Here is a 24,821-nt window from a genome sequence, read left to right as displayed (position 1 = left end):
GAGGATTAAACTTAAGCTGTTGGTTCAAAGTTATGTTGATCTTTCTTGTGCATCATTTTGAATCCCACACAAAACGCATAACGCTAACACAAAATGGCTGCTGATGAGCATGATCAAATTAAAACATAAAAAAGAGAGTCAGCAGAGAGCCAAGCCCTGGAGCAGGTTTTAGGGGTGACAAGTGGAGTCGAAGCTGAATATATAGAGCTGGAGCAGAGTAATTCTCCCTGGGCAACAATCTGCCTTCCAGTTAATTGGTGAATGGGCTCTGGGACGCTGCCTGTGGCAGGAACTCCTGTTTGGGCCTCAGAGGCAATAGACTGAATGTTCAGTTAGCAAAGAGCTGGGCATGTTTGTATATGCCTGGCCTCGTGCACTGAAGGACAGATTGATAAGTATGTAGAGAGCTGCTCGGGCCAGGGGCCGAAGGTAGGGCTGGAATGGCTCTGGGGCTGAGGCCAGGTACAGTGGCTGCTGGGTAAGTGGGCAGTTGCAGAGGTGGTGGCTGGCTGTAAGCTGTGAGGAAGAGGAGGGAGCCCAGTCCACACTGCCTGCTTAAGTGGGCACTATTCAAGCTGTTGCCCATTAGATGTGGGGTGCCAGGGCCTGACCAAGCGCAGAGTTTGCTGCACCCCATGGTGCAGCCGGCATCCCACGCCAGAACCACCAAATGCCGCAGTTTATCAAAGAACGAGCACAAATTGGAGTCAGACGGCAGACTAAGAGGAATTGTCAACATTCACAAACGCCAAAACAACTACTGAACCAAACTAAAGAAAAACTTTCATCATTGTGAGATATCTGTTTTTCACATTGATAAAAAAAAACACTTGTCAACCCCTGATAAAACAATCAGTTGAATATAGTTTAAAACCATAGTATTCAACTCCAAAGTATTTCTAAGCACATGAAGAATGCAGTAAAACTCAAACTCCCTTAATGCTTGTTAATATCTTTCTTATAGTTACCCAAAATAAATGTCCAACATCTCTTTTTCAGTTCATCACATTATATCAACTATATCTAAAAAAATATTACGTTACAATAACAAAACATTGAAAATAACATTGAGATTAAAGTGCTTGAAAATAGAATAATAGAAAACAGCCCGACTAAGATTTTCCTGAGACATTGGCTGTGTTCGAAATGTCATCCAAACGTACAATTCATACTAAGTTTGACATCAAAAATAGTATGTAGTGCATTCACATTAGATGAAAACATTTAGTACACAAGAAATACCTGGATGTATACTATATCGGGACATTTGACACAAATGTGCACGGTGGGCTCACTAGTCATACTCAACCGCCCCATGATACATTGCGAATGGAATATAAAATAATCCAGGGACTGGGTTCAAGCTAGAAATCAAACATCCCATTTTCAAAACAAAAGCATCTCATCTTGTCTTCCATTAGTTTTCAAATGCTTTTGTAAATAGGGCTCTTGTTTTGAAATTAGCCGAACATTTTGTCAGTAGCAAAATGGAGGGTCTCTTAAAATCTCCGAAATGTGTATATGTGAGTTTTATGTATCTTTCAAAAGTGGAGAATCAACAGAGAAATTTAACCTCAGTGTGGTTCCGTTTTTTGACGTTGTGGGTTAGAAATGCACCTTGGGGGCGGTGTTTAGCTCAGTGGGTAGAGCGCCCGCCCCATGTACAGAGGCTATAGTTCCTCACCTGCAGCGGGGCCAGGTTCGATTCCCGGCCTGGGACCCTTTCCTGCGTGTCATTCCCTGCTCTCTCTAACCCCCTTCCTGTCTAGCAACTGTCATATAAAGGCCACTAGAGCCAAAAAAAATCCTTTAAAAAAAAAAAAAAAAAAAAAAAAAAAAAAAAAAAAAAAAAAAAAAAAAAAAAAAAGAAATGCACCTTGGGAAACTTGTAAGTATACTTCAGTGGGAACGCTCGTCATCGGTCATCATCCTAATCATACTTAGATAATAGACAGTGTATACTCATTGAGTTTGTAGTGTACAGTGCGGAGTGTGCCATATCAAACACAGCCAATGTCTACTCCACTAAAATTACAACAGTTGACATTTGCTCGATGCTAACTATGCTAACAGTCACAGTGAGTCACGCTTGTGAAGAAATCCCAGTAAATTCACAGTAATATCTGACAGACTCCATCAATCTGACTGCATTAATATTCATTTTAATAAGCGAGATGACAAGGATGATTCCTGTTTGTATTGTTGGTTTGTGAACGTGACAAAAAACAATAAGAGGAAAGCTGATCGAGCAGGTACTTCAATGGAGAAAACAAGGTGACATATTGAGTTGAAAACCAAAAAGAGACTTTTTTTTGGTTTGACAGAGTGAGGTTTGATGGATTTAAATAGAAATTCTATTCCGACCACATTCATCCCACCATTGAGCATAAATTGATAAGCACAGATAAAACCTGATGCTGATTCACCTCGTGTTTACTCTGCAACCATTTGTCTATGTGTCCGTCCTCCCCGTCCACAGCGTCCTCATCTCTGCTGCAATATCTATCCCTCCTCTTTCCCCTCCCACCTTTTTTCCTGTAACTAAACTGGCTGTGTCTCTCTCCATCTGCTGGTTCTTCCTTCAGCAGCCCTGCACCTGTTCACACCTCCTCTCCTGTTGGCCACCTCTTCTCTCCTCTCCCCTCTCATCACCCCTCCTTTATCTCCCTTTTTCTCTTTCTCTCTCCCTCTCCACTCAATAAGAAGCTGCCAGGCCCATTCCTGGCTCAGTTAGTCTCTCTGTCATTCAATCCATCTGTCGGCAAGTCAACTTTGTTTACAGCGGGGGCCCAAGCCTCTTTTCTTCAAGGAGAGCTGTGCCCCCCATGCTGACACCAAGGTTAGTGGCTGGCCAATTGGGCCAGGAATAAGATAACTGCTACCGTTACAAGTAACAACATTAAACATAACCGCTAAGACTGACAGAAGACTTAGAAAGGTAAATAAAGTAATTCTGGAATTTTGTGTTCATCTATCAAGCAGCCTATAACGATCAAATGTATGCACAGAATGCTCCAAATAGACGTGACCCATGAAGAAACAAACATTTGGTGATACTGCTTTCATTCCCTCAGAGGGAAAAAAAAAAGATTGCAGCAATTAGCTGCTGATTGGCCTCTGTCATCATCTATCTGCTCACGAAACAGAACGGGAGAAGTTTAAAAATCTCTAATTGGCACAGACGACGGATGCTCTTAACACAAGAAGGATCGACTGGCAGCACGAGCATCTGTGATTTTTTAAAAACATACAACATACGTACAATATGCCCCCACAATGACCCCATTCAGAAACCCGGGACTCGACGGTGGTGTCAAATCTGTGCCCTACAGAAATAGTTATTTATGGGTAACATATGTGGCGGTGCTGCAGGTCGAATCTATTTCTAGGTAAGGTAAATTATTGCTTATATACAAATAATTCACTATATGAAGACAACTGAAAAATAATTGACCAACAGAAATGTAGCCGTCTAGCTTCCCATGTTTTGCCTAAAGTTCATAAAACTGGGACAATGGAAGTTTTCGATGACCAATGACAAACAAACATGTTCGTTTGCAAAGTTTGAACACATGGAGAGTCGTCTCCTGCTGTGACCACAGTCCACCTGTGTTGGAATTCACTTCACACCTGAAAAGCACCTGATGTCGGTTCAAACGCAGCTTAGCCCTCCCACCTGCTCAAAAGCTTTGGGGCAACTGGCAAAAAATTTAAATAATAATTTTAAAAAGTACCACTTTTAATAATAAGGAACTACCATTTCTAGCCAATACAATCCTCCATAAACTCATCTCTTTGCTTGTTTCTTGTAGATTTTCTGCTCGTCATTTTCTCTTTCAATCCCCAATCATTTGTTCTCATTTTGATTATTTTTCACTGACTTAACCTGATGGCTTCTGTTTCCAAGGTTAATGCAACACTATCCTCTGTTAAAAAAAAAAAAAAAGTATGCTGCTGGGACTGTCAAGACTTTCAAATGTAAAAAAATGACTTCTATTATTCGTAGCAATCAACAAAATAAGCAAAATAACCCAAATTATATTTCTTTTAATGTATAGCATATACTGTATTAGCATATATTCCTTTTTCCTACTAGAGAGGAGACTACTTCAATGCCAAAGCTGAATAAGGTAATACAGCAGCTATAATCAGTTTACTAACAGCAATGCTTCACTTTTAAAGTCAAAGTGGGACTTTGATGGACTTTCAGCTGCCTTACTTTAGCAGTTAGACATTTTGACCTATTTTGCCCTTGTATTCTGAACTTCTGGGTGATTGACCTACAAAAACAATAAGCAGATAAGGGCACTGGTCACCTTCATGGGAAGCAGTCTAGCACGACAAAGGGCAAAGTGAGTGAAAGATCAAATGGACAAAGAAAGAAATCCTATCAGACAAAGAACTTCTAGACAAAAGATAAACATAAGATGACTGAAAAATAAAACTGAGAAATTACTAAAATACAAAAAGAAATGAGAGGGAAGAAAGGGGGCAGAAGGAGTCTAAGGATGCTACAGAGCTGTAAAGGTACAAAGTTGACCAAATGAATACATATACATATCTAAACCATTTTCAACATCTAAATTCATGCAAACAAGATTCAAACAACTTAGAAGACATCACGACAAGGCACATTTATTTCTATAGCAGATTTCATACACAAGCCGATTCAATGTGCTTTACGTGATTAAAAGTGCAACAGAAAACATTAAAAAAAACTACAAAAACATAACCAAATTAAACAGAGTTTCAGATCAACATTAAAAACATCTAATCAACAATTAAAATGATAAAAGATCTCCCTCTCAGTAGAGAAAAGGCCACATTGGATGCTGACTTCTGCTCTGCTGCAGTTTGTTCCACTTCTTTGCAGCATAACAACTAAAAGTAGCATCACCATGTGCCCTGACCTGTGTACATCAATCTGAGAGACCTAATGGATTCATACCTGACTAACATCTCACTGATGTATTCTGGACCAAAGCCATTCACACATTTATGCACCAGCTGCAGAACCCGAACTTTAACATCTACTCTGAGGCTGACTGGGAGCCATGTGTAAAGACTTTAAAACTGGAGTAATGTGCTCTGACCTCATTTAATTTAATACAACGATCTAGTTCAGAAGAGTGGGAGATAGATTTATTTATTTATTCAGTTTATTTCCGACATGGTTACATTCACTTTTTTTTTTTCCACATTTTTTTTTTCTTTTTGTACATGCCGAAAAGATGATCATAGTTTGGGGTGAAGAGGGGATGGTGGATCTATGACAGAGGGATGGTGCGCCCCCTTCCCCTCTGTGTCCTCCAGCAGTAATGTGTGTATGTAGGCCAGTGTCCCAGGGCACACTTGGCTGGGGTGACAACAGTTGTAGCTGACAGATTTGCCTCGATCCTCCCTGAGGTCTGACAGTCAACGATCTGTCTATTCTATCCATTTCAAGACCCCCAAGATGGACAGATTACAGCCTTGTTTGATAATCTTCATACTTGAATTATGGTGTGTGTGACTTCCATTTACAACTTCCTAACCGTTCCAAATGGTTCAAGTTATTACTGTTTAGAGTGGAAAATCCATACATTTAGGCCTTAATTTAAGTAATACATATAACATTCACAGACAATGCTTTTTTTAGCTATTGAAAATGTAGATGTAGATGGCAGACCCTAAATAAAGCTTGACATTTTTGTTAAAACTAAATTAAAATTGAATATTTATTCAATGTAAATAAGAAAGTGTGAAAAAAAACTAGTTTTCCTTTGTCGGTACCAAAGCTATTGCACTGCAGGTAGGCCTAACTTTTAAAGAATGAAAAAGTCCAAACGTCCATCCATTTTCTTAGGCTTTATCCGGGCCTTGTCACGGAGGCAGCAGTCTCAGCAGAGACGCCCAGACCTCACGATCCACGCACACCTCCTCCAGCTGTTCTGGGGGAACCCCGAGGCGACACCAGGCCAGCTCAGAGACATAGTCCCTCCAGCGTGTCCTGGGCCTTCCACGAGGCCTCTTTCCAATAGGACATGCTTGAAACACCTCCCGAGGGAGGCGACCAGGAGGCATCCGAAACAGATGCCCGAGCCACCTCAGCTTGCTCCTTTCGATGTGAAGCAGCAGCGACTCTACTCCGAGCTCCTCCCGGGTGACTGAGCTTCTCACCCTATCTCGAAGGGTGCGCCCAGCCACCCTGCGAGGGAAACTCATATCGGCCGCCTGTATCCGAGATCTTGTCCTTTCGGTCATTACCCAAATCTCATGACCATAGGTGAGGGTAGGAACGTAGATCGATCGGTAAATTGAGAGCTTTGCTCCCCGACTCAGCTCCCTCTTCACCACAACAGTCCGATACAGTGACCGCATCACCGCTGACGCTGCACCGATCCATCAATCGATTTCACGCTCCATTCGATCCTCACTCGTGAACAAGACCTCGAGATACTTGAACTCCTCCACTTGAGGCAAGGACTCTCCACCGACCCAGAGAGGGAAACCACCTTTTTCCGGTGGAGAACCATGGCCTCAGATTTGGAGGTACTGATCCTCATCCCGGCCGCTTCACACGTCTGCTTCTTAAATTTTTATTTGCTATTTCTAAATGTAATGAAGATGGCACATCAGATATATATCACACAAGTTCATCATCGTCATTTAAACTAAGCTTAATCCTGAAAAAACATTTGATCCATATCAGTATTGTAGATTGTTTTCTTTACTAACTGCATTTACTTGAAAAAAAAATGTATTTATTTTTTTTTTTTATGTCTTCTGTGAACGAAAAAGCACAAATTCAAGTAAAATCCTGAATGTTAAGCAATTAGTAAAAAAAAAAATCCTTGACTTTGCAGCTATTTTACTGGAAATTTGCAATGTCATTTGGGATAATCGAGATCATTTGGTATAACAATTAACGGAGTACTTCAACCTCCATCGTATTTTATCTACAACTTATATGATAATTTACAAGAGGTACTGTTTTTGCGTAACCTTTTACTTTAAACAAAATCTTCCTGTGGGCCGGACGAGATGCTCTGATGGGCCGAACTTGGCCCGCGGGCCTTGAGTTTCATATATAGAGAGGTGAGAAGGCAGGATAACAGAGAAGGCCGTCCAACAGCAAAGAGAGAAGAACACGGCAAGGTCTCATCAACAAGCCCACAACTGTCAACATCATGGAGCACACACACACACACACACACACACACACACACACACACACACACACACACACACACACACACACACACACACACACACACACACACACACACACACACACACACACACACACACACACACCACACACACACACACACACACACACACACACACACACACACACACGCTGATGGCCCCCTCCTAGCTGCCCTATCCATAACTGTCTGATTAGTTGTGCTAAGCAGCCCCTCCACTGCCAACCATGGTGCCATCTGCTACCCAACAACATGGCCGTCGACCAGACGAGCACGGACGCGCACGCACACACACACACAAGCAGAAGAAACAACACACCTCACACCTGGCACCGCCCTGCTGCTGCCACACACACATCAAACTTCACAGACACAGGTGTAGCCCAAAGTTACCAACACATAACATTCACATGCACACGCTGGTCTGGAAACGAGTCGAATGGAAAGTCATTTACATGCATTTACACGCGCACAGATCACACACACAATTACTGTTGAGCTGAAAGTGCGTGTGTGTGTGCGCGTGTGTGACAGTGCCAGGTAAAAAAAGTAAAGTGTGTATGTGTTTGCGTGCTCGCTGGCAGTGCTTGAAGGTTTATTAAAGCCCCCACTTCTCCTGAGCAACTGCAGCCCGCATGGCGCCTTGGCCCTTTTATTCCGGGCCGTGATTGGACAAGGGCCTCCCGCCGAGTTGGTTTGCAGCAGTTTAGTCACTCCCAGATTTCTCTCGCTGCTCAAAGCAAGCCTCTGGCGGGACGTGGCATCTGCTGCCTCACCTTCCTCATTTACACTTCTCCGCCCTCACACAGACACAGTTTTATTTGCCGCCTTTCCAGACCTCACTATTATGATGTATAACTGAGCGGATGGGGGTAAAGGAGAGAATTAGTGAGAGGTGCAGGGAGGCGGAGCGGCAGTGTTTAATAGAGTTTAAGGAACTTTGCGAATAAGTGTCACAGTGGTTGATCAGGAACTTTTCTGACCTTCTCAGCAACAAAATGTGAGATTTTAATGTCAGGGACGTGAAAAAAAAGTGATATTCTACTCCTGTGTGCTATAGATAAGGTAAAAAAAATGTTAATGCATATATTCCAACAAAGACACTATTTATTTACTGTGATTATTTTTTCCTTTAATAAGGGTGACGCAATATAAGCACACCTCTCAATGCCAAAGATTAAAAATACATTGAAAACATGCAGCCTTAAGATAGAGAAAATGCCTTTGTTCTTTTCTTTCCACCTCTTCAGCCGTTCTACTAAAGCTTTATCTTTAGAATAAAATCGGCTTATATCTTTTTAACTTGCGATTAATGCCGTACTACCACTTTTTTTTGCATTGTCACGATACAGAAAGTACATTTTTAAAGTCACTGTTTTACATGGACATTCTTTTATTAAATAAGGAAGGTTGATGAAATGTATTCAAAGTATTCACTAAAACTGATTAAGCTCCAGATCCACTTACAGAATTAAACAGGTTTCCTCATCAAAATGGATGCATAATTTCATGGAGATGAGATATAGTTGGAAAAACTAAGGGCCTCGTCAAACTCAGATTTGGTCCAAACACAAAGCAGGCACTGCAGGTCTCAGCTAACCGTACATACACCAGTGTGTGCAAACACACATTTCTTCCCTCATTTCCTCCTGGCATGTGTTGAAGCAGAAGTTATGCAGGGCAGTTTTTACTCAGGCCTATGGGATGTGTGATTACAACATGGGGGGAAGAAGAAGAAGGCCGGATGGAGACAAGAGAAGTAGGAAAGACAGAAAGTGAAGAAAGACAAGAGCAAACAAACAAAACAAACTTGGTAAAGCCCTCTGTTGGGTTTTGGGTTGGGCCGAGACTGAAGTGTGTGTGCATGTGTGTGTATGTGTGTGTGGCGATGTGAACAGAGTGGCAGGGATTAGGACAGATCCTGAGCTGTCCAATTCACAGCTGGCTGATGATCCAATCCTGGAGCACAGCGCAGCGCACCAGCCGCCATGGGACCCCCTCTGATCCATGCCTGCATCTGTGCGTGTGTGTATGAGCGCATGTGTTGCTGTTTGTGTGTGTACAGGCATGCAAGTTCAACTGATGTGTATATCAGGTTTGCAAAGATGTAGTTTTACAAACGTGTGCACGTGTGTTTATTAAGAAAAGGAAGGTAGAACTATCAGAAATGAAACAGAGGCTGGGCTTTATGCTCGTGTTGAAAGGCGAGCTGTGATTATTTGTGCCATGAAAGGAGAAGAAAATGAAAGAGAAGAGTACAAATGTAGCAAAGACAGAATCAAAGATTTGCCTTTGAAAGTTCATCATGCAAACGCCTTCCAGCCTCACGACTGCAACTCCCACACTCCTCTCTTCTCTCTCTAGAAAAAAACAACAAACAACCCACAAATATAGTGACCCAACCGCCTAATAAAAGCTACAAAGAAACAAGAAAGGGCACGACTTCTAGTGAAGTCCATGTGGCTCTGCAGAACCCCCAAAGGCCCACAGATGGACAAAGAAGGACAAGACAATTGCTTGAAGTTCAATTGGTGGGAAATAGGAAGAGAAAGCATGATTAAAAACTTAACTTTTAAATAAGTGTAAAGAAAACAGAAAATACGTATTGGGTCATTCCATGTCATTTCGCAAATGGCCCACGTACTTCGATCTCAAAACAATTTGAAATTTTTACCAATTGTTTCATGATTATCCAATAAGCACACTTTAAATTCTTAGTTTGATTGGATTAATACTTTTTGAAATATGGACAAATTAGAGTGAGGGGGTATGTGTCAATTTTCGTTTGGCGATTAACTACATGTGGGAATGTAAGAAGAAGAAGAAAAAATTGAACTGTTTTATTTTATAGTATAAAGGTTACTCTTTCTTGGGATATGAAACAATTTTTCTTTAAGCAACTTTTTATTTTGGACCCCAACTTTGGACTCTTTCACCACTCGCCAATACTGAAATTCCTTTACATGAGGTCATTGTAGCTTGCATCTGTGTCTTATAATTGTTGTTTATTAGTACCCATAAAAACAACTCAATTACAGTAATGTGAGTACTTGCAATACATTATTTTCACCTCTGGTTACACCTCAAAAGAAAAGCGAATAGGGGACATTCTAACCAGATGGCCAAACGGGCTACTCTGGATACAGAGGACAAATTAGAGCTCTTAAAGGATGGCTAACCTCTGGACACACATTGTAATGTCCACTACCCTAAAATGAATCCTACGGTAGTTATGGCCATGTGTGTTCATTGTCTGTAATCAATGATCATGACGGGCTCTGATTCACCCGTCAAAAGACAACTTCAACTTGTGTGACTTGACGCGTGTTTTTATGCTGAAGGAAAAAAAACTAATCTGTTTCATATTAATTTGGTATCAGAAGTTGCTTTCACTGCTAATGACCAAAATTGAATCTGAATGGCTGTACGCTTAGCCAAGTCAACAGCTGTCAAACATCTAGTATGCATCTGAGGATAGATAAAAGTCTACCATGCACATACAGCCACAAATACGGCTGTAAAGGGCTATAGACCAGTGGCTGCTCTGCTCTACTCTGACACGGGTCAAAGTCACCATGTTGCCGCATTGATATGCAAGTCATTTGCCACAGCTGGTTGCTAATAAACACAAGCTCACCATTTCCCCCCTTTCAACACATGGCACGTCTGCTTTGCAGCAAATATACGTGTGAGCTTTGGCCAGCTGAAGAACAAACTTCAACATGGTACACACCAAGAAGCGACGCTGGATTCTTGTCTCGTTGTCAACTGACAAGACACTTAAAAAGACATGCGTCCGTACACACAATACACAGTTTCATCCCAGAGTCTCCAGAACCACAGGGCATCACTGCCACATCTGTGCCCATCGCAGACACCTTGGCTGTGACAGCGGGGGTGAAAAAAGTGCCCTGAGCGGCTGGCATTGGCTGGCATGGCCTTGGCAGAGAATGTTGTGGAAGCAAACAGCAGCCAGCAGATGACGGGGGGACAGAGGAGATGGATGGAAGAAAGTAGGTATGTAAGGAAACTAGACAAAAAAAACTGGAGGTAAGAGGATAGTAAAAGGGAAAAAAAGACTGCTATTCTTATTGCCTCGAAAACACAGTCGATGATATAAACCCAATGGAGTGATGGAGAAATGAAAGGAGAGAAGATTAAAAGAAAGTAACTATTAAAAAATAGAGGGAAGCAAGCATTAGAAGCGGTGTTTCCACAACAGATTTTTGCAAAATAAAAGCAATATTTCTAAATGTATAATAATGTAAGTATAATTGCGCTTTGAACATGTTTCCACTGAAGGTTGTTTTCACTCTTGTGAAATCTCATCCCGCGAGACTTCACTGCAGGAAGTTGGACACTCAGAACCTCCTTATAACACTCTGCATTCCTTTGTTGTTTGCTGTCTAATGTGGCATTAATAATTCTAAAGTATAATGCTAAGAAATGTCTCAGTCTCCTCTTGGGTCCACACGTACCACGCCAAGTTTTCTCAGAGAGAAATGGTCATGTGACCAAGTAAGTAACATCATCTGATGTGTAATTGCAGAAAAAGTGTTTCCATTGCAATTCTGTGATAAACTTCAATATCAAAACATCTGAAATTCCACTTTTTAAGCGATATTTGAGTGTTTTATTGAAATTCAGGTGTATCCCTTATAAGTTTTCATTGCATTATTTAGATTTTGCACATTTCCAAGGGAAATGGAAACCCAGCTAGAGAGACAAACAGAGGATGGATGGGCCAAAGGGCACCGGTAGCACCTATTGTGAGGCAGGGTACAGGGCACAGGCAGGAGGCCCAGGGGCCAGGCTGTCCAGTCACCATCGGCCCTGCTGTTGCCTTTGTGTGAGTCTTTGCGTGTTTGTCCATCAGGAACAGAATTAAAGGCACCGGCGCCATTTTGGCTTAGCTGGAGCTATCGTTGGGCTGGGCACTATTGGCAGCATAAAGTAAACACTGTATGTGTGTGTGTGTGTGTGTGTGTTGTATTATGTTGTGGCATTCTTAACAGGATTAGAGGTGACCTAGTGAGGTCCAGTTGGTACCGGGACCATGGCACAGTGACGCTTTGTGTGTTCATGAGCATACGTGTGTGTGTGTGTGTGTGTGTGTGTGTGGTTTGTATAATAGGATTAGCAGTTACCTGGTGTGGTACAGTTGGTGTGCTGGTTTGAACTGGACTGGACAGAAGCTGGGCAGAGGGGAGCACTGTTTGTATGTGTGGGTGTGTTTGTGTGTGTGTGTGTTTGTGTGTGTGGTGGCATGTATAATAGGATTAGATCCTACCTGGTGAGGTGCAGTTGGCGCTGGGCATTTGCCAGCTGTTCTGCGAGGCTCAGTACTTCGGCCTGCCATTGGCTCCCATCCTTTTGGACCATCTCCAGATGCTGTCGACAGCCAACCAGCTCTGAGCTCAGCCTCTCCACTTCCTGTCCCACAGAGCCGGAAGAAGTGAGGGCAAGAGGAGGTGAGAAAATCAGTGACAACAAGCCTACCTTGTTCCCTCAGGCCAACTACAAAAAAATAAAACCTGTTACAAAGGCATTTTGAACAAAAACAAGCCTGATTATGTTTCAATTGTTCATAATTTAGTTAAATCCACAAGTCAGTAATGTGTTTCTCTTATTGATTCTGTGAATAATTTTTTTGACTTAATGTTTTCATTTGGTGTGCACCAAAATGAAAATTTGTGGCCGAAGGCGAATAAAATATTAACGCTTGCCGAATACCAAATACGGTTGTTAAGTTTTTCACCATTTTTTTAGTAGTGCATAAATAGCCTAAAATTTATTTTAGACATGTTTTTTTAAAGAAAGTAAATGTTTAAACGGGACAGTTGGATTTTGCCCACGTTGGTAGGTGACGTCACCTAACACGCCTCCTAGAATGTGAGCTCCTCCCTCTACGACTATCTAACAGCTAAAACAAACATTGCAGTTTAATATAGAATATATATTATACTTTATTGCCATATATGTAAATGCAAACTGCACTACTGGATGCCCAAACTGCGTGAGAGTCACTGCTTGGAGCCACGGACCCATTGTTTACACACATCAGCTGTTAGCACTCCGTGCTAATGCTACACCAGTCTATGCAGCGAGACCCGACATCGTTTGTGAACTGAGGAGGAAACGATGGGGATGTTTACGGTTTCGTGGCTCACAGCACTAACAATGGACTCGGTTGTGGAATTGGACGATTTCCAACTTTTACGCGGTGACGGACGACGAAGAGCGGAAAAGAGAGAGTCTGGCTGTGTTAATGTGTGGAAAGGAGGAGCTGCTGCTCTGCTCCTGCTGCTCTGGTTCTGAGCACACACTTTTCTGACTCAAAATCACTGCACGTTGTTTGCAGTGATTGCGTCATACGCTACTATTCGGCCTTGCTTTTAACTCACTAAACCGAGGCCGAATGACTATCAGCTGCCAGTCTTCCTCAGAGGCATCTGTCGATCTCTTTGATGTGACCTTATTAGTTCGTTCCTCTGTGTAAATTTCTAGAAAAAAGTTGCCTGAATTAAAGAAAACCATAACATATTAGATTATGACAAATTAAAAAAAAATTAGAACATAAGTTTTATCAAAATAGATTGATATTTTAATTGATTAATAAAAACTAAACTAAAAAAATCACATGGGACGAAACCCAATGAGAACCAACTTTCTTTTTTTGAAAAATATCCAATATCAGGATACCCATATCAGGTTAATAAATGATAATTGAATCTTTAAAAAAATGCATAAACTCTTGGAACTGGATTAGACAAAATTTCCAACGTGTGCAGTTACTTAGTCAGCATGAACGTTTACAACCCTGATAAGGATAAACATGTATAGAAAGATTGATGGAGAGGTTTTTAACAAAATTCAGGTGTTTCCATTACCAGTTTTTATTGCGCTATTTAGATTTTGGACATTTCCAAGGGTAATGAAAACGCAGCTATTCATGGTAGTATATTTGAAGCCCATAAATGCCCCTTCTGTGGAGCTTGCTATGTTTTCTAACCAGTCTACACTGAGGTGAAATGTGTGGTCCTGAAAAGCCCCAATCCTGCATGTTTTCAACATCTCACTGAGAAAGACTTGACAGACCTGTGCAGTTTTCTCCATGTGTGTCCTGGTCTTTGCCTTGACCTCTCTGAGCTCCCTCTCCGCCTCCTCTTTTTGTAGTTTAGCATTGTTTATCTGATAGCGGAGATCTACACACACCTGAAAAAGACACAAAAAAGTGAGCCCATTGCTTGGTTTTTATCCAGAAAATGTGTATGTTTTAAAAAATTAAAGCTGTATATCTAGATTATCTGACACCCTTTGGGCAACATTAATAAAATATTGTGTAATTTCTGATCCTTGAATTTTTAAATATCAGTTGTCATAAGTCATCACTAAAAACAAAAACCTGAACTTCCTGAAAATGCAGTGAGGTTAGATAACATTTTGCTGCCATCCAGTGGATTTGTCAAAACATTACAAGAATTAGAGAATATTTTTTTTTTGTTCCTGTAAAATGCCAAAGGAAAAAAGTGTCCAAATCCAAGAAAAGGGAATGATATACTAGAACAGTATTTCAAACTTTTGCTAATAGCAAGAACGTGTCTCTTAAATACTTAAATAGCTTTTTCATTAAAAAGAAATTAAAGATTTAGATAAATTTTATTTTTTTTCTGAGTATATTTGTAAGCCAATTGTGAAAAGGCATGCAGTTTAGTCTTCTATTATAACAGGCAGACATTTAAAAATGACCTGATATAGATTAACAACTTCATTCTGTTAAAAAAAAAAAAACCAATGCACATATTATTGCTTTATTTTTGCAAGAACAAAACATTCAAAAAAATTGTACTTCTTATAAATTTTAACAACATTTACATACCGCATATGTGTGTTGAATATTCATTATATCTGCTTGTGCTAAATTATTTTGAATTTATTTAGTTTTTGTCTCATTTTACCATATTACAAACAAATCTGATGCACCATTCCACCTTAAAAAAAAAAAAAAAAAAAAAACAGCCCACCTTGGTATTATCTTGTTCTTGACTGGTAAGCTTGCGGAGAGTGTCCTCCAGCTCGTTGGTCAGTGAACTATTGTTCCTTTGAGTTTTGTCAAGTTGTCCTTTGAGCTCAGCGATGCGCTGGGATAGATTAGAGACCTAACAAAAACACACATTAGGGTGTAAGAGAAAATTGTTTTGCAGATATATCGCAATATTTCACATTGATATTGCGATAAATCATGATGTATATCGTATTTATTAGTATTGGTCATATATCCCCATATATATATATATATATATATAAATTGTATCGTCAAAATCATGGCAATGCACACCCCTAACAGAAAAAAAAACAAACAACCAAACACTGACAATTAGTCCATGATTTTCTACACAATTCCGAGGAGGACTCTGAAGATTAGATTTCACACATGATCTTTATCATTTGTTCACCTTAAAAATGTGCACTACATATTTTGTGGGGAGTGGGATTTGTTAACATGCATGCATGTTAATAAAACATTTTTCTCTACAGTACATGTATTTCTTATTACTTCAAACAGTGTTCCAGAGATCTAATTTTCACCTGAGTTAAGTTTGTTTATTAAGTTATGAGAATATACTATATAAAAGGTTCACTTCTCCGACACACCCTCAGTTCCATATTACACCTTTTAGGCATTGTTACAACAATGTTTTTAAATTAAATGTATATATTTTTACCATTTTAATGTATTTCTGCAATCAACTAAATTAAAAACTATTTCAAAAAACATGAACGCTTAAATCTATTCTGTGGCTCATAATGTAGTTTATTTGTGCTGGAAAAAAATTTGGCTGGTGGAAAATCTAGTTGGCTGGTAACTTTAACAATCTACTAGCCATGCTGGCTGGTGATCTAAAAAGTTAATTTAAAGCCCTGTATATACTGTATATAACGAAAATGTTAATTTTAGCTTGAGCAATACATTTGCATAGTTTAAATATATCTTATTTGATCTTCTTCCATTGTTTACTATAAATTCAGAGTGAAACAAACAGTCATTACTCACGCTCACTGCCAGCTCCTGCTTCTGTTTGCGGCTCTCACTCCGACCCTCGTCTCTGGCTGCGGCTAATTTCTGTTTCAAAATGTGAGCCTCTTGGTCTGAAAGTTCCCTTTGGTGTGCCAGCTCCCTGGACAGCTGCTCACACAGCACCTCCACCTGTACACGTTAAAACACACACACACACACATAGAATGCAACAGCTGCAAAAAATACAAGGAAACGCTTTCCAAGCAGGACTTTTCAACTTTTTAAAAACATTCCAGAAGTCAAAATGACTGTTTGAATATGCATCGATTTTACGTGTGTGTGTGTGTGTAATTTTTATTCACCGTCGCTTTTTGCAGCTTTGTCTCTTCTGCCATTTCTACAGCCTGTTTGACCTGCAGACAGGCTGACCACTCCCTCTGTAGGGCTTCTTTTTGACTGGTCCGTATAGAGTGAAGTGCACCCATTAACTCATCACGCTCCCTTTAAATGACAGGCCAGACAATCATCAGTGCTACATGCAAAACCAAAGGTTACGATAACAGATGAGTGACAAACAACTGTCAAACAAAAAGGCATGTGGGAACATTTAAAACATTTAGTGACAAGATTTTTTTTTTTTTCCCCGAGTCGTTTTAAAAGACATTTGTCCAAAAAATGGCACCACGATGACACGAGGGTGAGGTAGGAAAACAAAATAACAAAAATAGAGAAAACATTGATGGATGCTTTCAAATTCAATTTTCAGATTTCTGGGGAGCCTGCTACCACAATTAGTTTATCAATTAGATAAAAGTTTTGCATATTGCATTGTGGGATGTGGAGTTTTGGAAACGGATGCATAAATAATAATGCATATTAAATAATGCTCAATTTTTTCAACAAATGGAGCCCATTTTTGCTTATTTTTACCCTTTTTCTGCAACGATACTAAACTTGCCATTATTTAACTTATTTTCACTTTTTCTTGCCATATTTTTGCCCCTTCTAATGCCTTTTTGCCATTTCTTTTACATCAAATTTCAATGCCTTTTCTGAACATTTTTTTCATTTTTAAGATATTTTCATCACTTATAAACCCTTTCGACCACTTTTCTCTCCTAATGTCACATATGTTGACCCAATATTGTCAATTTTTACTGCTTTTGACGATATCTTTATACTTATTTTTGCCAAGTTAACATATTCACGGTTGTCATGCCCATTGTTTGCGAGTTTAAACTAATTATTTCGACTACTTGTTCCAATATTGACACTTCAAGCCCTGTTTACAACTTTTCTTAGAGAATGTCAAAAAGAGTTTATAGTGAAGATAAAAACAACTTTTGAAGTCGCATTTTCAACCATTTACATCTTTTTTTTCTCAAGCAAATGGTTTTTGATTTATTGATCTAGGAGGCCTATACTTTGTGTTATTCTAAAAATATATATATATATTAAGTAAATGATCTTCGAATCATTGATATATGATAAAAAAAAATGATGTGGATAGCAGCTTTAGGTATTTTAAACTGTACAGTCACTACAGCTCCCTCACAGCCATTTTCAAGAATAATCTGAAGATCATTTCCAATTTTTATTAGTTATGGTAAATGGACTTGATTTATATAGCGCTTTATAACCACACTGAAGCAGTCCCAAAGCACTTTACATATCAGCTCATTCACCCAATCACTCTCACATTCACACACCAATGGGACAGGACTGCCATGCAAGGCACTAGTCCTGTCCCATTGGTGTGCAACTTAGGGTTCAGTGTCTTGCCCAAGGACACTTCGACACAGTCAGGTACTGGGATCGAACCCCCAACCTCTCGATCAGAAGATGACCCACTACCACCTGAGCTATGGTCGCCCACAAGTTATTGTTTTTTTTAGCAAATGATCTTCCATTTATTGATATATGATACACTATGTCTTTATCAAATAAGAAATTGCTCATCACCAGCAGCTTTAATGGCTTATCTTGATGATACTCATATATAGCAGTTGATTAGCAGAACTCATTGGGTATGTGGCTACTAACTTTGTGAGTCTGTCAATAGCCTGGATGTGCAGGTTTGTGTGAGTCCCAGCGAGCACAGCTTCACTCTGAGCACACTTCAGACACATTCCTGCCACATGAGGAGCTCCGTCAGTTCTCAGCGCATTTTCCACCTGCTTCTCTTTGCGTTTCAGATGGGTCTTCAGGTCCTCATACTCCTTCTCACTGACTGACAGAGCCCTCCTGATTATTTTAAATAAAAACAGTACATCATAAAGTCATTATAAAGAAATATGTACAAACTGTAATGTACATGTCTTTGACTGACACTGATATTACACTGACCGAAGAGCGATGATCTGAGCTTCTAAGCTGTCAACCTGGGCCTGGTGTATCACTTTTAATTGTTCCTGAAAAAAATAAAATAATCACAAAATTCATATTTTTACAACAACTTATATATGTATTATAGCTAATGTACCAAAAAAGGATTAAAATAATATTCGTAGCAAATTACAAAATGTTCAGCTTTTCTCATTAATACAAAAACACACCAAAGTCACATAATTTATCAGAACATTCAAATTCAGAGATGAATCATGAAACTGGATGGAAAACAGAAGTCACCATGCTTGGTGCTTACCAGCTCATTTTTCCATGTTTTGTGTTCATTATGGCTGGTATTAGAGATGAAGCGGCTCTCATTCATCTAAAGAAAACATTAACATCAACATTAAGATGCGGTTTTTCTAAAATGTCAGTATCATACCTAGCGCATGTTCAACTCCACAATGTTTATTATTAGTAACTAATATTTTTATTTATCCATTTGCAGCACCTGTTACAGTTATAGTCAGATGTTGTTCAGATTTTACATTTGTGATTTTTCACACAGAGAAAGTTTACCGTGGAGTTTCGAATCGTGTAGTCCTTGAGAGATTCATCTGCAGCTTTAGCTCTCAGCTGTGAATGTAATTTCTCGTTTTCAACCACCACCACTCTTATCCGCTGCTTTAGTCCCTGTAGCTCCTCCTAGACGAGAAACGAAAACAATTCAGCCAAAAACTATTTAACGCTGTGGGAAAGAAGAATTCTGTTGACAAACCTTGCAAAATTTGACCTCAGCTTCCAGGTGCTGAATGTACTCAGACTGGTTATGAACCATTGGGACCAAATCCTTGAAAGCAGAAAAACTTGGTCCACGTTCCAGTTGGACTCGCTGACAATAGACACACAAAAAAACACTCAAAATCGAGACAAAAAGGGTGTACAGTCAGTGTACATTTTAGGACATCCTCAGGTCTCAGGGTGATCTATCATTTATCAGACCAAACTGACTCATGACTCAGCAAAACCTCCATCAAATGAAAGAGGCCTCACTTGTCAAACCAAACGCCACCAAATGACAGCTTCAAGCTTCAAAAGAAAAGTCATCAGACTCAGTTCTTAAAACATAACATGGCATTTTATTTTGAAGGGACTAGAAGTACACATGACGCAGAAGTAAAGCTAAAGTTGGGTTTTTATTGTTGTATTTTTATCCTTGCTCCAGCCTTACTTTAAAGCTAAAAGTTAGAGAGTTACTCATGCTTGGTATAGGTCCTCCACGAACAAATACACTGTATAGACAAGAAACAACATTTTATTCAAAAGACTGATTCAAAGATGCACTTTTCAAATTTAAATTAGATTTTATGTGGGTCCTGTGGTAATATTGGAACAAACAAACACAGAGGGTGCACACAGAAGAACACAGCCTTAACCCGTCAGACCAGAATGAAGTAGTAATCCCTTTTGTGTCCAAATATGCAACAATTATTATGACGGTACAGATTAAAAAATTTAAAAAAACAACAAAAAATCAAGCCTACTGTACTGAAAATGAATCATAGGGGGCGCCATCGCTCCATAGGGGAGCACTGGCGAGAACCTTGCATGACGAAGTAAGTTGAGATGCCATTCTTTCCTTTTATTTTTTTAAAGGTAAGATAGCAACGTATTGTTTGATTAATACATAGTTAAATGAAACGTTGATATATCTCAACCTTTAAAAAATAAATTGAATATAACAGCTTTCAACTTACTCTCGTATCCAAAGCAGCACAATGTGATGACGTCGTGCGTATTTCCGGTTTCTTCAAAATACAACATCATGAGGTGCTTCACGGCCTGAGGCCATTGATCCTGATGACTTTTATTTTGAAGCCTGAGGCCATTCCATTTGACGAACGTGACAGAGGTTTTCCTGATACCTCACCCTGAGACCTGAGGATGTCCTAAAATAAACACCGTAAGTGTGATCAATGTCTGGTTTAAACTAGTGGATTCAACTTGTTAAACTACTAAAAACTGATCTATTCTAGACGCAAAAGCCTGTGATCATGTCCATCATGTTTAAAATTAGAAAGTTCTTATAAGTTTGTTGGACCTTGGATGGAGATGGCTGCTCTGAAGGAGAAAGAGATGGAGGGATGTCTTTGCACTGCTTCAAAAGGAGACTCTTCAGCTGATTAACTGCATAAAGGCACAAATTACAACATCAGTGTGTCATTTCTGTAAACAACGTGCTTACTAGCAGGTATCTGGGTTTGCAATGTGTCCCCTGCAGCATCCTAACAAATCACCTGCTTCACTCTGCGATTTTTGGCTCCACGGAGCCTTGTCCTCCTCAGACATTGTTGTGATAATAATATTGCCATTACTGTTTCTGCCCTCGTTTGTCTCCACCTCCTCCTCAGGGTTCAGTTGCTCAGAATCGCTGCTTAACTGCTGCATTCTCCGATTGGCCCATTCTGCAAACAATACATCAACACAAATCCTAAATGTGTTGTTGTGAGTGAATTTCAAAGGTAAACGCACATGGTTATGTTGTATTATTCTACATTTTCTACAAAACACAAGTGGAAATTTATCTAAGTATGTTTTTATTTTATTAACAATTATATTGCATTTTATTGCCAATGGTCCAAAAAACAAGTTAAGCCATTAAACCAGTCTACATTAAGCCTAATGCTAACGCTAGGCTAACGATAACATTAGCGAATGCTAATGCTAATTTTAAGCTATTGCTTTTGCTAGGCTAATGCCAGGAAAAAGTTAGCAAATGTTAAAGCTCATGCTAGTGCTAGGCTAATGCTAGCATTAGCCTAACATTACATTATGTTGTATTTTTCTATATTTTTTTTAGAGGTGTCCTGATCCAATATTGATTTCGGATATCGGTCCGCTATCAGCCAGAAAACAAATATCGGATTTTATCGGACTTCCTCTAAAATCACCGATATAAGCTCTCTGATAAAATGTTGCACTTCAGCACTTCGATCCATATATGACTGGTTCACACTCCAACAAAGTAACCTACTGTTGCCGACTGTTCTTCTTTGAGTAACATCACTTGATCAAGCCTTTTCTAATATTCCACACTACAAAATAAGTAATAAAAGTATGTATGATTCGTGCTGATGTCGTATCGGATCAATATCGGTATTGGCCTATATGCAAGGCTGCAATATCGGTATCACATCGGAAGTAAAAAAAATTTTTTTATTGTTATTCTATTATTGTTTATATTGCATTTTAATATAATGCAATATTTGCAGCACAGGCATTTTCTTGCCTGTAAAGTAAAGCCATTAAACTAGTCTACAATAAAGTTATTGCAGCATCAATACTACAATGCGCAATTTAAAAAATAGCATAGCCAATATTTTTATTGGGGGTGGTTCTGCGCCATTTCCCAATTCTATTTCAATCATTTAATTAAGTCTCAATTAAATTAACATTTTTTTATTATTATCAATTTGATTTGTAATTATTGTTGGTTATTGATCTAACATTTAACACCAGTCATCAGTTAAATTATATCTTTATTATTATAAAATGTCATTGAAATATTCAAATTAGGAGGACTCGCCTGGCTTGTATTACAATTTGAAAAATTACAATATTCGACTTTGGAAATATAAGAATCAATTGATAATTGTCAAATATAAAATTGCAATTAATCTTTTTTTGTTGTTGTTTTTCCTTTTTTTTTTTTTTGCTGTTTTTTTTAATTTATTTTTTTAAACCACACATTTTATTGTACTTACGTACTTACTTACGTTAAAATAAAGTTGGATTTGTTCCAAACAGTTGTCTGAATAAATGAAACAATGAATTAATCACATTAAAAAACACCTTTTATTAGTTCTAGCTAGCAGCTGCTACGTAGAGAAGTGTCTGACCAGTGATTATAATCTGTATAGCCTTTCAAACATTTAGGTTTTCTTACATAAATTCAAACATTTGATTTTGTCATGTTTAAAAACATCAACAGGTGGCAGTGATGCGCTTCCTTTAAAGGTTAAAGTGTTTAGGAGGCAGCTTTAATAAACTCTTGTTGTAATACCAGGCTACCAACACAGCTGCAGCTCACTAAAGTTTATAACTAAAGCACATATTAAACCTGGTATTGCACTTATTTATCTCCTCAGTTGTTTAATAAAGCTAACGTTGACTTACGTCGGAGCTCCGTTTGCCGTTGGCCCAGCGGCTCCACGACCTCCTCTTCCTCTGAGTCTAAATGCTTCATTTCTACAAACAAACACCGTCAAATTACTATAAGTCACAATTTAAAGGCTTATAATACTATTTCACCCACAACAACAGCCATTACGGATAGTTGTAGCAACAGCCATAGCGTCGAATTAAGACATTGTTTGATTTCCTCATAATAGAGTGCCGCAAGGGCGGTGTAGTGCTGGCTCCTGTGTGACATCTTTCACCGCCCATGTGAGTACATGCAGTAACTCAAAGCGAACGCTTACTTCAACAGCTTCTTCCGGAACGCAAGGTTTCTCTGGGAGTTGTAGTCCACCAAATACTTAGCAGTTTGCAAAGAGCAGCAGAGATGTCATTCACGTTCCATAATTTGTCCTACATTGTTCTTTTTTGCTTTTCTTTCTTTTATTGTATTATTCTGTTTTATGATGTGTTGCATTGTTTTTATTATTCTGTAAATTCACTATTATTATTATTATTATTATAGAAAAAAACATTTATTTCTACAGCAAATACAAAAGGTCTGAACAGCTGACTTAAGAAACTAAATACAACATTAAAAAAGGCTCAACTACTCCAAATTATCTCCAATTTAAAAAATAAAAATAAAAATAAAATAAAATAAAATAAAGAAAAAATAAATGAGGCTCCACGTTTAATAAAACTTGGAAAGATGTTTGGTAGAAAATAAATAAAACACATAGATATTGACCTCATCCACTTATTGGTCGTTACTCTGGGTTTTGTTGCAAACGTAGGTCAGATTTCTAGGAAATCCTAATAAACATAATTTTTTGATGATCTTTTTGACTCACTGGAACTCACTATGTTTGGTGATGATTGACCAGTATATCTCCATGGTTACCTTGGTGGATTACATGCTGCTCTACTCTCCCAGCTGAGCATCCAGTCATAGGGACGTCCTCGGAGTCCACAAGGCCAGTGAGTGCAAAGCTCGCATTTTACGACCACGCGGACTCTGCTTCATGTACCTGGTGTCACACAAAACATTACTCGGCATGTATTTTTCACATTGATTCGCATTAAAGCTGCAGTTTGTAGAATTGTGAGACTTGTATAAAAACTCTCCCCTCCCTGTTTTGAATCCTATCGTCTCTTACCAGTATCCTGGTGAACGCTCCAGCTGTGGAGCTCTTATTGGGCTTTTTTTTCTCAGCAGAGACTAGTGACAAATGTAGGGACGTTATCTGGTGTTATTGGAGAGTTTTCTGATGTTTTAGAGACTCTGACAATAAAGCACGTATCACTGGCTGCTATACGGACAGTAAGAGGCTGACAGCCGCTCCTCACACACAAGTACCGTATTTTCCGGGATATTGAACGCACCATTATATTGGTCACACTCCAAGGTTTGAGGGTGCCCTTCAAACGACTCAGCCAATCAGAACGGGCAGGTATAGGCGGGCTGCTGTACTCTGGTTAACTGAGGTTTCCGTGTATTCTGATCAATTTCAACGGACAAGTTTCCATCTCTACATTAACTCTCCTCCTCACTGCTCCACGTTTGCATATTTGTCTATTTACAGCTTTTTATGGTTCCTTTTTACTGGATCCAGACTGATAAACTGCTCCGTCCGCTCCCCGTGCACCATCGCCTCAACAACATCGGACTCTGAGTCCAGACACGATCACTTTTAAACCAACATAACGTGGTTATTTGGCAACTTTATGCTGTTTATTGTTTCTTTCTATCATAAACTGGCTGATTTGTGTGTGTGTGTGTGTGTGTGTGTGTGTGTCAGTTACGTCAGCTGCTCAGAGTCCTGTGTGTGATCACGCCTCATAAACCAAGGAGCGCAACATTGAAAAGGCTCCGATCTGACGCGGCACAGCGTAGCGTTCTGAGCGTTGTGTAATCAGTATACCATAGACCCAACAATTTTGCTTTTGTAAACATGGCTGACATCTTCATTCGTTTCTTGACAAATCCGGTCAACGTGGGTCAGCAAAGCCACCTGGTGAACACCTGATACACAGTGTCACAGAGACAAAGTCACAGCAGAACAGAGCAAATGTTTAGTTTTGGTAGTTTTAATATAAAGTGCTGC

General features: G+C 39.3%; 1 protein-coding gene across 2 annotated transcripts in view; it reads right to left on the bottom strand.

Annotated features, from left to right (window-relative positions):
- Nucleotides 1-22,939, bottom strand: part of sdccag8 (SHH signaling and ciliogenesis regulator sdccag8) — a 53,096-nt gene extending 30,157 nt beyond the window's left edge. The window contains exons 1-14 of one of the 2 annotated variants that reach the window (XM_028469193.1): nucleotides 22,853-22,920; nucleotides 22,714-22,785; nucleotides 20,835-21,002; nucleotides 20,639-20,724; nucleotides 19,316-19,429; nucleotides 19,117-19,242; nucleotides 18,854-18,919; nucleotides 18,556-18,620; nucleotides 18,253-18,453; nucleotides 16,572-16,710; nucleotides 16,246-16,398; nucleotides 15,215-15,349; nucleotides 14,289-14,405; nucleotides 12,481-12,623 (exon numbers count right to left, since the gene is read on the bottom strand). In XM_028469193.1, the coding sequence (XP_028324994.1) occupies nucleotides 12,481-12,623; nucleotides 14,289-14,405; nucleotides 15,215-15,349; nucleotides 16,246-16,398; nucleotides 16,572-16,710; nucleotides 18,253-18,453; nucleotides 18,556-18,620; nucleotides 18,854-18,919; nucleotides 19,117-19,242; nucleotides 19,316-19,429; nucleotides 20,639-20,724; nucleotides 20,835-21,002; nucleotides 22,714-22,783 (1,583 nt within the window). In that variant the 5' untranslated portion in view covers nucleotides 22,784-22,785; nucleotides 22,853-22,920. Of the gene's footprint in view, nucleotides 1-12,480; nucleotides 12,624-14,288; nucleotides 14,406-15,214; nucleotides 15,350-16,245; nucleotides 16,399-16,571; nucleotides 16,711-18,252; nucleotides 18,454-18,555; nucleotides 18,621-18,853; nucleotides 18,920-19,116; nucleotides 19,243-19,315; nucleotides 19,430-20,638; nucleotides 20,725-20,834; nucleotides 21,003-22,713 lie in introns of both variants that reach the window. The other variant, XM_028469192.1, reaches the window with a different exon arrangement.
- Between the last annotated feature and the right edge of the window lie 1,882 nt (nucleotides 22,940-24,821).

This window comes from Gouania willdenowi, chromosome 15 (genome assembly GCF_900634775.1).
Source record: "Gouania willdenowi chromosome 15, fGouWil2.1, whole genome shotgun sequence".
In the NCBI taxonomy this organism is placed as follows: domain Eukaryota; kingdom Metazoa; phylum Chordata; class Actinopteri; order Blenniiformes; family Gobiesocidae; genus Gouania; species Gouania willdenowi.
Note: the sequence above shows the minus strand (reverse complement) of the source record. Positions and strands in the feature narration are given on the sequence as shown.